The 14,857-nt window shown below is 49.6% G+C and overlaps 1 protein-coding gene across 1 annotated transcript; it reads left to right on the plus strand.

The window, feature by feature from the left end:
* The first annotated feature begins 9,283 nt into the window (after nt 1-9,283).
* LOC120512716 (heterogeneous nuclear ribonucleoprotein C-like) lies at nt 9,284-10,200 on the plus strand. The gene has a single exon (XM_039731341.1). It carries the CDS (start codon nt 9,357-9,359, stop codon nt 9,726-9,728), a length of 372 nt encoding a protein of 123 aa, XP_039587275.1. The 5' UTR covers nt 9,284-9,356; the 3' UTR covers nt 9,729-10,200.
* Nucleotides 10,201-14,857: the final 4,657 nt, after the last annotated feature.

Raw genomic sequence — 14,857 nt, forward strand, 5'->3', positions numbered from 1 at the left:
AGTTTGGGGGGAGAAACGGGGATTTGGGGAATGAACCCGAAATTCGGGAAATGAACCCAAAATTTAAGGGGAAAATTCCAAATTCTGGGGCAAAAAATCCCAAATTTGGGGAAAATAAACCCAAAATTTGGGAAATAAACCCAAAATTCTGAGAAAAAACCCAAATTTGGGGAAAATAAACCCAAAATTTGGGGAAATAAACCCAAAATTCTGAGAAAAAACCCAAATTTGGGGAAAATGAACCCAAAATCCTGAGAAAATCCCAAATTTTGGGGAAAAAACCCCAAATTTAGGGGAAAACCCCAGAGTTTAAGGGAAAAATCCCAAATCTGAGGGAAATAAACCCAAAATTTGGGGAAATAAACCCGAAATTTAAGGGAAAATCCCCAAATTCTGGAGGAATAAACCCAAAATTTAAGGGAAAAATTCCAAATTCTGGGGCAAAAATCCCATATTTGGGGGAAATAAACCCAAAATTTAAGAGAAAAATCCCAGATTTCAGGGAAATAAACCCAAAATTCTGGGGGTAAAACCCCAAAATTTAAGGGAAAAATCCCAAATTTGGGGGAAATAAACCCAAAATTTGGGAAATAAACCCAAAATTTGGGAAATAAACCCAAAATTCTGAGGGGAAAAAATCCAAATTCTGGGGGGAAAATCCCAAATTTGGGGGAAATCACTGAAATTCGGGGAATAAACCCAAAATTTAAGGGAAAAATCCTAAAATTGTGGGAAATAAACCCAAAATTTTGGAATTAAACCTGAATTTGGGGGAATAACCCCAAAAATTTGGGAAATAAACCTGAAATTTAGGGGGAAATCCCAAATTTGGGGGAAAAAATCCCAAATTTGGGGGAAATAACCCCAAAGTTTTGGAATTAAACCCGAAATTCTGAGGGGAAAAACCCCAAAATTGGAGAAAATAAACCCGAATTTTGGGAAATAAACCCAAAATTCTGAGGGAAATAAAGCGAAATTTGGGGAAAATAAACCCAAACTTCTGGGGAAAAAATCCCAAATTTGGGGGAAATAAACCCAAAATTTTGGAATTAAACCCAAATTTGGGGTAATAAACCCTGAAATTTGGGGGGAAAATCTGAAATTTGGGGAAAATAAACCCAAATTCTGGGGGAAAAACCAAATTTGGGGAAAATAAACCCAAAATTTAGGGGGAAAACCCAATTTTGGGTGAAAAAACCCCAAGTTTGGGGAAAAAACCCCAAATTTTGGGATAAAAAATCCAAATCTCTGGGAAAAAATCCCCAAATTTTGAGGGAAAAAACCCCAAATTTGGGAGTTCTGCCCCTTTGGGAATTTTCTCCAATTTCCCCCAAATTTTCAAAGTTTTGGGGATTTCTTGTGGGAATTTTGGGGGTTTTTTTCCTAATTTTGGGGGTTTTGGGGTATTTTTGGGTTTTTTTTGTTTTGTTTTGTTTTTTTTGGAGTTTTTTAGGTATTTTTGGGTCAAAATTGGGGATTCTTGGGCGGGATTTTGGGGTCGTTTCTTGGGATTTTGGGACTTTTGGGGTAATTTCCCCAAATTTTGGGATTTTCCTGCGGATTTTTGGATTCATTTCCCAGGATTTTGGGATTTTTGGGTTAACTTCCCCAGAGGGTTTTGGGGTATTTTTGGGTTTTTTTTGTTTTGTTTTGTTTTTTTTGGAGTTTTTTAGGTATTTTTGGGTCAAAATTGGGGATTCTTGGGCGGGATTTTGGGGTCGTTTCTTGGGATTTTGGGACTTTTGGGGTAATTTCCCCAAATTTTGGGATTTTCCTGCGGATTTTTGGATTCATTTCCCAGGATTTTGGGATTTTTGGGTTAACTTCCCCAGATTTTGGGGTTTCCTGAGGATTTTTGGGGTCATTTCCCAGGATTTTGGTTTTTTCCCATGGATTTTTGGGTTCATTTCCCAGGATTTTGGGATTTTTGGGTTAACTTCCCCAGATTTTGGGGTTTCCTGAGGATTTTTGGGGTCATTTCCCAGGATTTTCTGTTTTTCCATGGATTTTTGGGTTAATTTCTCTGGATTTTGGGATTTTTGGGTTCATTTCCCCAAATTTTGGGATTTTCCTGCAGATTTTTGGGTTAATTTCTCTGGATTTTGGGATTTTTGGGTTCATTTCCCCCAGTGGATTTTTGGGGTCATTTCCCAGGATTTTGGGATTTTTGGGTTCATTTCCCCAGATTTTGGGTTTCTCCATGAATTTTTGGGTTCATTTCCAGGATTTTGGGATTTTCCTGCAGATTTTTGGGGTCATTTCCCAGGATTTTGGGAATTTTGGGTTCATTTCCCAGGATTTTGGGTTTTCCCCTTGAATTTTGGGTTCATTTCCAGGATTTTGGGTTTTCCCAGTGGATTTTTGGGGTCATTTCCCAGGATTTTGGGATTTTTGGGTTCATTTCTGCAGATTTTGGGTTTCTCCATGAATTTTTGGGTTCATTTCCAGGATTTTGGGGTTTCCCAGTGGATTTTTGGGTTCATTTCCCAGGATTTTGGGATTTTTGGGTTCATTTCCAGGATTTTGGGGTTTCTGCCCCAGTCGCGGCCTCTCCCCCCAGATCTCCCCAAATCTCCCCAAATTCCCCCGAATTTCCCTTTTTTTGTCGTTGCTTTCTGTATTTATGGGGGGCTCCCCCTTTTTGGGGGGAATTCCCCCGGTTTTGGGGCCTCCCCTCCCCCTTTTCCAAGCGTTCAATAAAAATCTCGTTTTTTTAAGGTTTTCTAACAAAAAAAAGGGAAATGCTGCGGCGCCGATGGGGGGCGGGGGGAATTGGGGACAAAATGGGGAAAAATTGGGGGAAATTGGGAAAAAATGGGAAAAAGGGGGAAAAAATAGGGGGAAATGGGGAATGAATGGGGGAAAATGGGGGAAAAATGGAGGAAATTGGGAAAAATGGGGAGAAAATGGGAAAAATGGGAAAGAATGAGGGGAAAATGGGGGGGAAATGGGGGAAACCAAGAAAAATTGGTGGAATTGGGAAAAATGGGGAGAAAATGGGAAAAATGGGAAAGAATGAGGGAAAAATGGGGAGGAAATGGGGAAAAACGAGAAAAATTGGTGGAATTGGGAAAAATGGGGAAAAAATTGGGGGAAAATGGGGGGAAAATGAAAAAATGGGGGGAAATGAGAAAAAATGGGAAAAATTGAGGAAAAATGGGGGAATTGGGAAAAATTGGGGGGAAATAGGGGAAAATGAAGAAAAATTTGGAAAAAATGGGGGGAAATGGGAAAATGGGGGAAAATGGGAAAAGATTGGGTAAAATGAGGGGAAATTGGGGAGAAATGGAGAAAAATTGGGGAAAAGTGGGTGGAAATCGGGGAAAATGGGGAAAAATTGGGAAAGAACGGGGTAAATTAGGAAAAAAATTGGGAAAAAGTGGGTGGAAATGGGGGAAAATGGGGAAAAATTGGGAAAGAACGGGGTAAATTAGGAAAAAAATTGGGAAAAATTGGAAGAAATTGGAAAAAATGGGGAAGATTTGGTGGAAATGGGGAAGAAATTGGAAGAGATTGGGGGAAATTGGGAAAATTTGGGGAAAAAATGGGGAAGATTTGGTAGAAATGGGAAGAGATTGGGGGAAATTGGGAAAACGGGGGGAAAATGGAGAAAAATGGGAAAAAATGGGGGAGAAATGGAAAAAATGGGGGAAATTGGGAAAAAAAATGGGAAAAAATTAGGGAAAAATGGGAAAGAATGGGGAAATCGGGGAAAAACAAGAAGAAAATGGGAAATTGGGGGGACTTGGAAAAAAATGTAGAAAAAATGGCTGGAAATTGGAGGAAAATGGGAAAAATGAGGGGAAAATGGGGGAAATTGGGAAAATGGGAAAATTGGGGAAAAATTGAAAAAATGGGAAATTAGGGAGAAAATGGGAAATGGGGAAAATGGGAAAAATTGGGGGAAATTAGTGAAAAGATTGGGAAAAACTGGGGAAAAATGGGAAAAGAGGGAAAAACTGGGAAAAAGCAGGAAAAAATGGGGGAAATTGGGAAAAATGGGGAGAAAATGGGAAAAATGGAGGGAAAATTGGGGGGAGATTGGGGAGAAAAAGGGGGGAAATTGGGGTAAATTGTGAAAAATGGGGGCAAATTGGGAAAAAATGGGGAAAAATGGAGCAAAATGGGGAGAATTGGAGGGAAAATAGGGGATATTGGGAAAAATGGGGAAAAATGGGAAGAAAATGGGGAAAAGATTGGGAAAATTGGGGGAAAATGGGGGAAATTGGGAGAAATGGAAAAAATTGGGAAAGAATTGGGAGAAATGGGAAAAATTGGGGGAAATGAAGGGAAATTGGGGAGAACGGGGGGAAAATGGGAAGAAATTGGGGAAAATGGGGAAAAATTGGGGAAAATGGAGGGAAATTGGGGAAAAAATGGGGAAAAATTGGGAAAATGGGGGAAATGGGAAGAAATTGGGAACAATGGGAAAAAATGGGGAAGATTTGGTGGAAATGGGGAATAAATGGGAAAAGATTGGGGGAAATTGGGGGAAATGGGGGGGAAAAGGAGAAAAATGGGAAAAAATGGGGGAGAAATGGAAAAAAAAAGGGAAAAGATTGGTAGAAATTGGGGAAATGGGAAAAAATGGGGGGAAATTGGGGAAAAATGGGTGGAAATGGGGGAAAATGGGAAAAATGGGGGGAAATTGGGAAAAAACTGGGGGAAATGAGGGGAAATGGTAAAAAATTGGGGGAAATTGGAGAAAATTGGGAAGAATGGGAGGAAATAGGGAAAAATGGGAAACTGGGGGAAAATGGGAAAAAAATGGGAAAAATAGAGGAAAAAAATGGGGGAAATTGGGAAAAAATTGGGGGGAAATTGGGGAAATTGGGAAAAAAATGGGGTAAATTGTGAAAACTGGGGGGGGAATTGGGGAAAAATTGGGGGGAAATGGAGAAAAATTGGGAAAAAATGGGGGAAATTGGGAAAAATGGGGGGAAATCGGGAAAATTGGGGGAATGGGAGTTGGACTGGGCCCAAACCAGTTTACATCACCCCAAACCAGTTTAAATCTCCCCAAACCAGTTTAAATCACCCCAAATCAGTTTAATTTCCCCCAAATCTGTTTAATTTGCCCCAAACCACTTCAAAAGGCCCCAAAACAGCGCGGACTGGGACCCGGCCTGGCCCCGCCCCCTCCGCCTGACCGACAGCGCCGCTGTCCAATCCCCGCTCGCCCTCGTCTCCCTTCGTCCAATCAGAGCCCGCGCTGATCAACGGGGGGGGCGGAGATGGCGGCGGCGCGTGAGGGAGCGAGGCGGGAAAGGGGGGGAGGGGCCGCCCCCTCAGGGCCGTGAGGGGAGGGGCGGGGCCAGAGCCGCGATGGGCGGGGCCTAAATCACCCCCCAGCCTCATTAACCACCCCGGGCGTTAATTAGCGCCGGAGGAGGGGGTTAATTAGCAGCTTGCGGGTCGTAATTAATCCCTGCGGGGGCGGGGTTAGCGCCAAGGGGGGCGGGGTTTGGTTTGTGGGCGGGGCTTCGCTGAGGGGGCGTGGTTTGCTCATTCAGCGGTTAATTAGTTTTGATTAACCCCAGAGGAGGCGGGGCTGACCCCGCAGGGGGGCGTGGCCTTGTCCTGATTAATGTTAATTAACCCCTTGGGCTGCGCCTAATTAATTCCATCCGAGGCCTAGGAAAGCCCTTCATTTGCATAATGAACCCCGCGGGGGGGCGTGGCTAATCATTAAAGGACTAATGAGGATCAATCACCCCGAGAGGGGCGGGGTTAAACCACGGGGGCGTGGCCAAACCCGCTTTGGGCGTGGCTAAACCGCTATGGGCGTGGCCAACCCACACTTGACCCCAAATCAGTTTAATTTCCCCCAAATCTGTTTAATTTGCCCCAAACCACTTCAAAAGGCCCCAAAACAGCGCGGACTGGGACCCGGCCTGGCCCCGCCCCCTCCGCCTGACCGACAGCGCCGCTGTCCAATCCCCGCTCGCCCTCGTCTCCCTTCGTCCAATCAGAGCCCGCGCTGATCTCATCGCCCCGCCCTCCACTTTGAGCCAATGGCGGCTGGTGGCGCATGCGCAGAGCTCTCCGCGCGTTCGGGGGCGGGATCTCCGCCAGGCGCTCGCTCGCGGTTGGCGGAGCCGCCAAGCCGGCGGCGCGCTCCGCCAATCAGCGCCGCGCGCCGCGTGATTGACACCCCATCCCCGCCACTCGCCTCCTCTCCTCCCCCTCCCGCGCCGCGGCGCCCTCCGCGCTCCCATTGGCTGAGGCGTTGATCGACGCGCCTCTCGCCCAATCCGCGCGCGTTACGGCGCGGCGGGGGGCGGGCCCGGCGGCGCTGGCGGCGCTGAGGGCGGCGCGGGCGCCATTTTGCGCTCAGCCCCCGGAGGAAGCGGCGTAACCCCTTGGGCTGCGCCTAATTAATTCCATCCGAGGCCTAGGAAAGCCCTTCATTTGCATAATGAACCCCGCGGGGGGGCGTGGCTAATCATTAAAGGACTAATGAGGATCAATCACCCCGAGAGGGGCGGGGTTAAACCACGGGGGCGTGGCCAAACCCGCTTTGGGCGTGGCTAAACCGCTATGGGCGTGGCCAACCCACACTTGGGGAGCGCTAAAGGCCTGGAGAGCTCTAATTAAGCTCATTAACGGCCTAATTAGCGCCTAATGAGGCTGTTTCCCCCCCAGGCTCCCTTTGCCGGCGGATTCTGGGGATTTTTGTTTGAGTTTTTTAAAAACTCCTCGAATTTTGTCCTTTTTCCCCATTCCGGGAGCCCCAAATTGGGATTTTTTTTCCCCTTCCCAGTTGGGTTTTGGGGCTGGATGCGGAATTCTCCCCGAGCTCGGGGGGTTCCAGTCTAATTCTGGGGTGAATTCAGCTGGTTTGGGGGGATTTAAACTGGTTTGGGGGATTTAAACTGGTTTGGGGGATTTAAACTGGTTTGGGGAGATTTAAACTGGTTTGAGGCCTTTCAGACTGGTCTGGGGCGGTTCAAACTGGTGTGGGGGGAATTTAAACTGGTTTGAGGTGATTTAAACTGGTTTGAGGCCTTTCAGACTGGTCTGGGGCGGTTCAAACTGGTGTGGGGAGATTGAAACTGGTCTGGCCCCAGTTCAAACCAGTTTGAGCCCAGTTCCAGCTGCTTGTGTCCCATTTTTCCCAAATCTTTCCCCCATTTTTCCCAATTTCTTCCCTTTTTTTCCAATTTCTCCCCATTTTTCTGAGTTTTTCCCCCATACTCCCCCCGTTTTCCCATTTTTTTCCCAAATTTTCCAAATTCCTTCCCAATTTTTCCCGATTCCCCCCCATTTTTCTCCATTTCTCCCCATTTTTCCCAATTTCTTTGCAATTTCCCTCCAATTTTCCCCCTTTTCCCCATTTTTCTCTTTTTTCCCCTCATTTCCCCCAGTTTTCCCGTTTCTCCCCATTTTCCCCATTTTTTCCCAAATCTCCCACAATTTTCCCGATTTCTCCCCCTTTCCCCCCATTTTGCCAATTTTTGCCAATTTTCCTCCCATTTCTCCCAATTTCTCCCCATTTTTCTCAATTTTTCCCCATTTTCCCCCAATTTTTCTCCATTTCCCCCCATTTTCCCCCTTTTTTCCAAATTTCCCACCCTTTTCCTTCTCCCCATTTTCCCCATTTTTTCCCAAATCTCCCACAATTTTCCCGATTTCTCCCCCTTTCCCCCCATTTTGCCAATTTTTGCCAATTTTCCTCCCATTTCTCCCAATTTCTCCCCATTTTTCTCAATTTTTCCCCATTTTCCCCCAATTTTTCTCCATTTCCCCCCATTTTCCCCATTTTTTCCAAATTTCCCACAATTTTCCCCCATTTTCCTAATTTTCTCCTATTTTTCCCCAATTTCCCCCATTTTTTCCCAATTTTTCCCTTTTTCTCCCATTTTTCCCCGTTTTCCCCCATTTTTCCCATTTTTCTCACATTTCCCCCCAATCTTTTTCCCTTTTCCCCCCATTTTCCCCAATTTCCCTCCAAATTTTCCCCCTTTTTCCTCATTTTCCCTCATTTTTCCCCCATTTTCCCCCATTTTTCCCCATTTTCCCCTTTTTCCCCAATTTCCCCCTCATTTCCCAGGGCCCCGCCCCCCTCCCAAAACCGCCCGAAACGGCCCCAAAATGACCCAGGATGGGCCAAAAGTGACCGAAAATGGGCCAAGAATGGCTCAAAATGGTCAGAAATGACCCAAAATGGGCTGAGAGTGACCCAAAATGGGCAAAAAATGACCTAAAATGGGCCAAAAATGACCCAAAATGGGCAAAAAATGACCCAAAATGGGCTAAGAGTGACCCAAAATGGGCCAGAAATGACCCAAAATGGGCCAAAAATGACCCAAAATGCACTAAAATGGGCAAAAAATGACCCAAAGTGGGCTAAAATGGGCCAAGAATGACCCAAAATGGTTCGAAATGACCTAAAACAGGCCAAAAATGGCTCCAAAATGACCAAAATGGTCAGAACTGCCCCAAAATGGCTCAGAATGGTTGGAAATGGCCTGAAATGGATAAAAATGGCCCCAAATGGCTTAAAATGGGTCAAAAATGACCAAAAATGGGTCAGAAATGGATCGAAAAAGGCCAAAACGGGGTCAAAAATGGTTTGAAATGGCCCAAAATGGGTAAAAAATGGCCTAAAATGGGTCCAAAATGGGTCCAAAATGACCAAAATGGGTCAAAACTGGCCTGAAAAATGGCCCAAAATGGGTCAAAAATGGCCTAAAATGGGTCAAAAATGGTCCAAACTGGGTCAGAAATGGCCCAAAATGGGTCAGAAATGGGTCAAAAATGGCCCAAAATGGGTCAGAAATGGGTCAAAACTGGCCCAAAATGGGTCAGAAATGGCCCAAAATGGCCCAGAATGGGTCAGAAATGGCCCAAAACGGCCCAAAAGCCCCAAACGGCCCCGGCCGGGCCGGGTGGGCGGGGCCTGGCGCGGCCCCTCCCCCTCAGCATTTTCGGGTTTTCTCTCGAGGGGATTCGGATTTTTTTTTTTAATTTTTTATTTTTAATTGTTTTCATTTTTAATTGTTGGGTTTTTCCTCCCCCTGGATTTTTTATTTTTATTTTTTTTGTATTTTTTATTTTTTTCCGGGGCTCTCTGGCTCAGCTCCACCCCCTCCCCAAAGCCACGCCCCTTTCCCCTTTTGGCCACGCCCCTTTCCCTCCGCCCCGCCCCCTTCGCCGCCGCCGACCCACGGACGCCCCTCCCCCCCCACCGGAGCCCCTCCCCCCAGGGTAATTGAGGTCATTCCATGTGTTTTTGGGGTTACTTTCAGTTATTTTGGGCTCATTCCACCTGGTTTTGGGGTCCCTCCCCCCTCACTAGCCCCTCCCCTTGCAGACCCCTCCCCGGCCACGCCCACCCGCCCCGCCCTCCCACCATGGCCAGCAACGTGACCAACAAGACGGACCCGCGCTCGCTCAACTCGCGCGTCTTCATCGGCAACCTCAACACGCTGGTGGTGAAGAAGAGCGACGTGGAGGCCATCTTCTCCAAGTACGGCAAGATCGTCGGCTGCTCCGTGCACAAGGGCTTCGCCTTCGTGCAGTACGTCAACGAGCGCAACGCCCGCGCCGCCGTGGCCGGCGAGGACGGCCGCATGATCGCCGGCCAGGTGCTCGGTGAGGACACCTGGGGGCGTGGGTGGGGTGGCCGTGGTCATTCTTGGTCATTTATGGTCATGGAACAAGGGTTTCTGAGGTGTTATGGGGTCTGTGATGGTGGGACAGGAGGATCCTGTTCTCATATTTGACCAGTGATGGTCAGGGAAGTGGTCAGCGAGGTGGTCATCATCAATCTTGGTCATTCTTGGTCAGTTATGGTCATTTATGGTCAGTCTGAGTGAGGTTCTGTGAGGTGTTATGGAGTCTCTGAGGGTGGGAGAGGAGGCTCCTGTTCTCATATTTGAGCTGTGGTGGTCAGGGAGGTGGTCAGCGAGGTGGCCGTGGTCACTCTTGGTCATTTATGGTCAGTTATGGTCACTAAATTAGGATCTGTGAGGTGTTATGGGGTCTCTGAGGGTGTGGGAGGAAGAATCTCAGGTCACATTTGACCAGTGGTGGTCACCAAGGTGGTCAGCGAGGTGGCCATGGTCACTCTTGGTCACTCATGGTCAGTTATGGTCACTAAATCAGGATCTGTGAGGTGTTATGGGGTCTCTGAGGGTGGGAGAGGAGGATCCTGTTCTCATATTTGAGCTGTGGTGGTCACCAAGGTGACCAGTGAGGGGGCCATGGTCACTCATGGTCAGTTATGGTCACTAAATCAGGATCTGTGAGGTGTTATGGGGTCTCTGAGGGTGTGGGAGGAGGAATCTCAGGTCACATTTGAGCTGTGGTGGTCACCAAGGTGACCAGTGAGGTGGCCGTGGTCACTCTTGGCCATTTATGGTCAGTTATGGTCACTAAATTAGGATCTGTGAGGTGTTATGGGGTCTCTGAGGGTGGGACAAGAGGAATCTCAGGTCACATTTGAGCTGTGGTGGTCAGCGAGGTGACCAGTGAGGTGGCCATGGTCACTCATGGTCATTCTGGACACTCATGGTCAGTCTGAGTGAAGTTTTATGAGGTGTTATGGGGTCTCTGAGGGTGTGGGAGGAGGAACATGACATCAAATCTGAGCGAGGTGGCCATGGTCACTCATGGTCAATTATGGTCATTCATGGTCAGTCTGAGTGAAGTTTTATGAGGTCTTATGGGGTCTCTGAGGGTGTGGGAGGAGGAATCTCAGGTCACATTTGATCTGTGGTGGTCACCGAGGTGGTCAGCGAGGTGGCCATGGTCACTCTTGGTCACTCATGGTCAGTTATGGTCACTAAATTAGGATCTGTGAGGTGTTATGGGGTCTCTGGGGGTGGGACAGGAAGAATGTCAGGTCACATTTGAGCTGTGGTGGTCAGGGAGGTGGTCAGCGAGGTGGCCGTGGTCACTCATGGTCAGTTATGGTCACTAAATTAGGATCTGTGAGGTGTTATGGGGTCTCTGGGGGTGGGACAAGAGGAATCTCAGGTCACATTTGACCAGGGATGGTCAGGGAGGTGCTCAGCGAGGTGGCCGTGGTCACTCATGGTCACTCTGGACACTCATGGTCAGTCGGAGTGAAGTTCTGTGAGGTGTTATGGGGTCTCTGATGGTGGGAGAGGAGGATCCCCACATTTGGATGGACCAAGGATATTCAGGGAGGTGGTCAGCGAGGTGGCCATGGTCACTCGTGGTCAGTTATGGTCACCTGTGGTCATTTTGGGGTAGTTTTGGGCTCACTTTTGGTGGTTTTTGGAGGTGGTTTGGACTCCTGTGGTCACGAGGTGGCCGTGGTCACTCGTGGTCAGCTGTGGGTGGCAGCGGTCATCTGGGGTCACTGCTGGGGTCACTTCTGGTCACTGTGAGGTCAGTTTTGGGGTCACTTTTGGTCACTTTGGGTCAGTTGTGGTCACTTTGGGGTCACTTTTGGGGTTGGTTTTGGTCACTTTGGGTCAGTTCTGGTCACTTTGGGTCACTTTGGGGTCAGTTTTGGTCATTTGGGGCCATTTTGGGTCATTCTGGGCTCATTTTGAGCCATTTTTGGGTTTTTTCCCCATTCCTGGATCCTCCTGAGGTGAGCCCTCCCCAAACGGCCCCGAAATGCCACAAACGGCCCCAAAATGACCCAAAACTGCCCCGAACCCCCCCAAAACCACCCCGAACTGACCCCAAACGGCCCCAAACTGCCCCCAATCGACCCCAAACGGGCCCAAACCAGCCCCAAAGAGGGAGTCAGACAAGATGGCTGCCTGAGGGAGTCAGACAAGATGGCTGCCTGAGGGAGTCAGACAAGATGGCTGCCTGAGGGAGTCAGACAAGATGGCTGCCTGAGGGAGTCAGACAAGATGGCTGCCTGAGGGAGTCAGACAAGATGGCTGCCTGAGGGAGTCAGACAAGATGGCTGCCTGAGGGAGTCAGACAAGATGGCTGCCTGAGGGAGTCAGACAAGATGGCTGCCTGAGGGAGTCAGACAAGATGGCTGCCTGAGGGAGTCAGACAAGATGGCTGCCTGAGGGAGTCAGACAAGATGGCTGCCTGAGGGAGTCAGACAAGATGGCTGCCTGAGGGAGTCAGACAAGATGGCTGCCTGAGGGAGTCAGACAAGATGGCTGCCTGAGGGAGTCAGACAAGATGGCTGCCTGAGGGAGTCAGACAAGATGGCTGCCTGAGGGAGTCAGACAAGATGGCTGCCTGAGGGAGTCAGACAAGATGGCTGCCTGAGGGAGTCAGACAAGATGGCTGCCTGAGGGAGTCAGACAAGATGGCTGCCTGAGGGAGTCAGACAAGATGGCTGCCTGAGGGAGTCAGACAAGATGGCTGCCTGAGGGAGTCAGACAAGATGGCTGCCTGAGGGAGTCAGACAAGATGGCTGCCTGAGGGAGTCAGACAAGATGGCTGCCTGAGGGAGTCAGACAAGATGGCTGCCTGAGGGAGTCAGACAAGATGGCTGCCTGAGGGAGTCAGACAAGATGGCTGCCTGAGGGAGTCAGACAAGATGGCTGCCTGAGGGAGTCAGACAAGATGGCTGCCTGAGGGAGTCAGACAAGATGGCTGCCTGAGGGAGTCAGACAAGATGGCTGCCTGAGGGAGTCAGACAAGATGGCTGCCTGAGGGAGTCAGACAAGATGGCTGCCTGAGGGAGTCAGACAAGATGGCTGCCTGAGGGAGTCAGACAAGATGGCTGCCTGAGGGAGTCAGACAAGATGGCTGCCTGAGGGAGTCAGACAAGATGGCTGCCTGAGGGAGTCAGACAAGATGGCTGCCTGAGGGAGTCAGACAAGATGGCTGCCTGAGGGAGTCAGACAAGATGGCTGCCTGAGGGAGTCAGACAAGATGGCTGCCTGAGGGAGTCAGACAAGATGGCTGCCTGAGGGAGTCAGACAAGATGGCTGCCTGAGGGAGTCAGACAAGATGGCTGCCTGAGGGAGTCAGACAAGATGGCTGCCTGAGGGAGTCAGACAAGATGGCTGCCTGAGGGAGTCAGACAAGATGGCTGCCTGAGGGAGTCAGACAAGATGGCTGCCTGAGGGAGTCAGACAAGATGGCTGCCTGAGGGAGTCAGGCAATATGGCTGCCTGAGGGAGTCAGACAATATGGCTGCCTGAGGGAGTCGGACAAGATGGCTGCCTGTGGGGGTCAGGCAATATGGCTGCCTGTGGGAGGCAATATGGCGGCTGATTTGAATATTCCAATATGGCTGCCTGAGGGAGGTAGACAATATGGCTGCCTGTGGGAGTTAGACAAGATGGCTGCCTGAGGGAGTCAGACAAGATGGCTGCCTGTGGGAGGCAATATGGCGGCTAATTTGAATATTCCAATATGGTGGCTGATGTGAGTAATCCAATATGGCTGCCTATGGGTGTTAGACAATATGGCGGCTGATTTGAATATTCCAATATGGCTGCCTGTGGAGGTCAGGCAATATGGTGGCTTCTCTTGGACAATCCAATATGGCGTCACCTGATCCAATATGGCTGCTCCCAATCCAATATGGCAGCAGTCAATCCAATATGGCGGCACCGGATCCAATATGGCTGCTCCCACAGCTCAGTCCAATATGGCGGCCCCCCTTCCCCAATCCAACATGGCGACCCATAATCCAATATGGCGGCCCCCATGCCCCAATCCCAAGATGGCCGCCCCATCCCAAGATGGCCGCCGTGCTGTGCCTGCGGTGTGATTGATGGATTGATTGATTGATGGATGGATTGATTGATGGATTGATTTTTGTTTGGTGCTTGCAGTGAAGGGCGACGACCTGCAGAGCATCAAGAAGGAGCTGGGGCAGATCAAGGCCAAGGTGGACGCGCTGCTGGAGAGCCTCGAGCGGCTGGAGAGGGAGCAGAGTGAGTGAAACAAACTGGGTAAACTGGGACAGACTGGGTAAACTGGGACACACTGGGAGAGCAAACTGGGAACCTGAACTGGGAACCGAACTGGGGAAACTGGGGCCTTAAACTGGGAACCAAACTGGGAACTGAGCTGGGAGCACGCGCTGCTGGAGAGCCTCGAGCGGCTGGAGAGGGAGCAGAGTGAGTGACACTGGGTTAAACTGGGACAAACTGGGACCTTAAACTGGGACCCTGAACTGGGAACTAAACTGGGGAAACTGGGGCCTTAAACTGGGAACTGAACTGGGGCCTTAAACTGGGACCTTAAACTGGGAACTAGTATGAACCAGTACAGACCAGTATAGACCAGTACAGACCAGTATAGACCAGTACAGACCAGTATGAACCAGTACAGACCAGTATAAACCAGTACAGACCAGTGCAGACCCCCCCAGGGACTTCCCAGTGACACCCAGTAAAGACCAGTGACTCCCAGTACAGACCAGTATGGACCAGTGACTCCCAGTGCCCTCCCAGTAAAGCCCAGTCCAGACCAGTGACCCCCAGCAGGGACCAGTGACCCCCCCAGTTCCCTCCCAGTACAAACCAGTGACCCCAGTACAGACCAGTAACTCCCCAGTACAAACCAGTTCCCTCCCAGTTACCCCCAAACCCCTCCCAGTCCAGACCAGTGACCCCCAGTCAAGACCAGTACAGACCAGTGTCGTCCCAGTACCCCCCAAACCTTCTCCCAGTACACACCAGTTCCCTCCCAGTCCAGACCAGTGACCCCAGTACAGACCAGTTACCTCCAAACCCCTCCCAGTGACTCCCAGTACAGACCAGTGACCCCCAAACCCTTCCCAGTACAGACCAGTGACCCTCCAGTGACCCCCAAACCCCTCCCAGTTCCCTCCCAGTACAAACCAGTACAAACCAGTGACCCAGGTCCCCTCCCAGTACAAACCAGTAACCCCAGTCCCCCCCCAGTGCCCTCCCAGTCCAAACCAGTGCCCCCCAGTCCCCCCCCA

The sequence above is a fragment of the Passer montanus genome, unplaced genomic scaffold, assembly GCF_014805655.1.
Source record: "Passer montanus isolate IOZ18808 unplaced genomic scaffold, ASM1480565v1 scaffold763, whole genome shotgun sequence".
Taxonomy (NCBI): domain Eukaryota; kingdom Metazoa; phylum Chordata; class Aves; order Passeriformes; family Passeridae; genus Passer; species Passer montanus.

Excerpts from the sequence above, each read along its gene's own strand:
- LOC120512716 (XM_039731341.1), top strand. The coding sequence starts at position 9,357 with ATGGCCAGCAACGTGACCAACAAGACGGACCCGCGCTCGCTCAACTCG.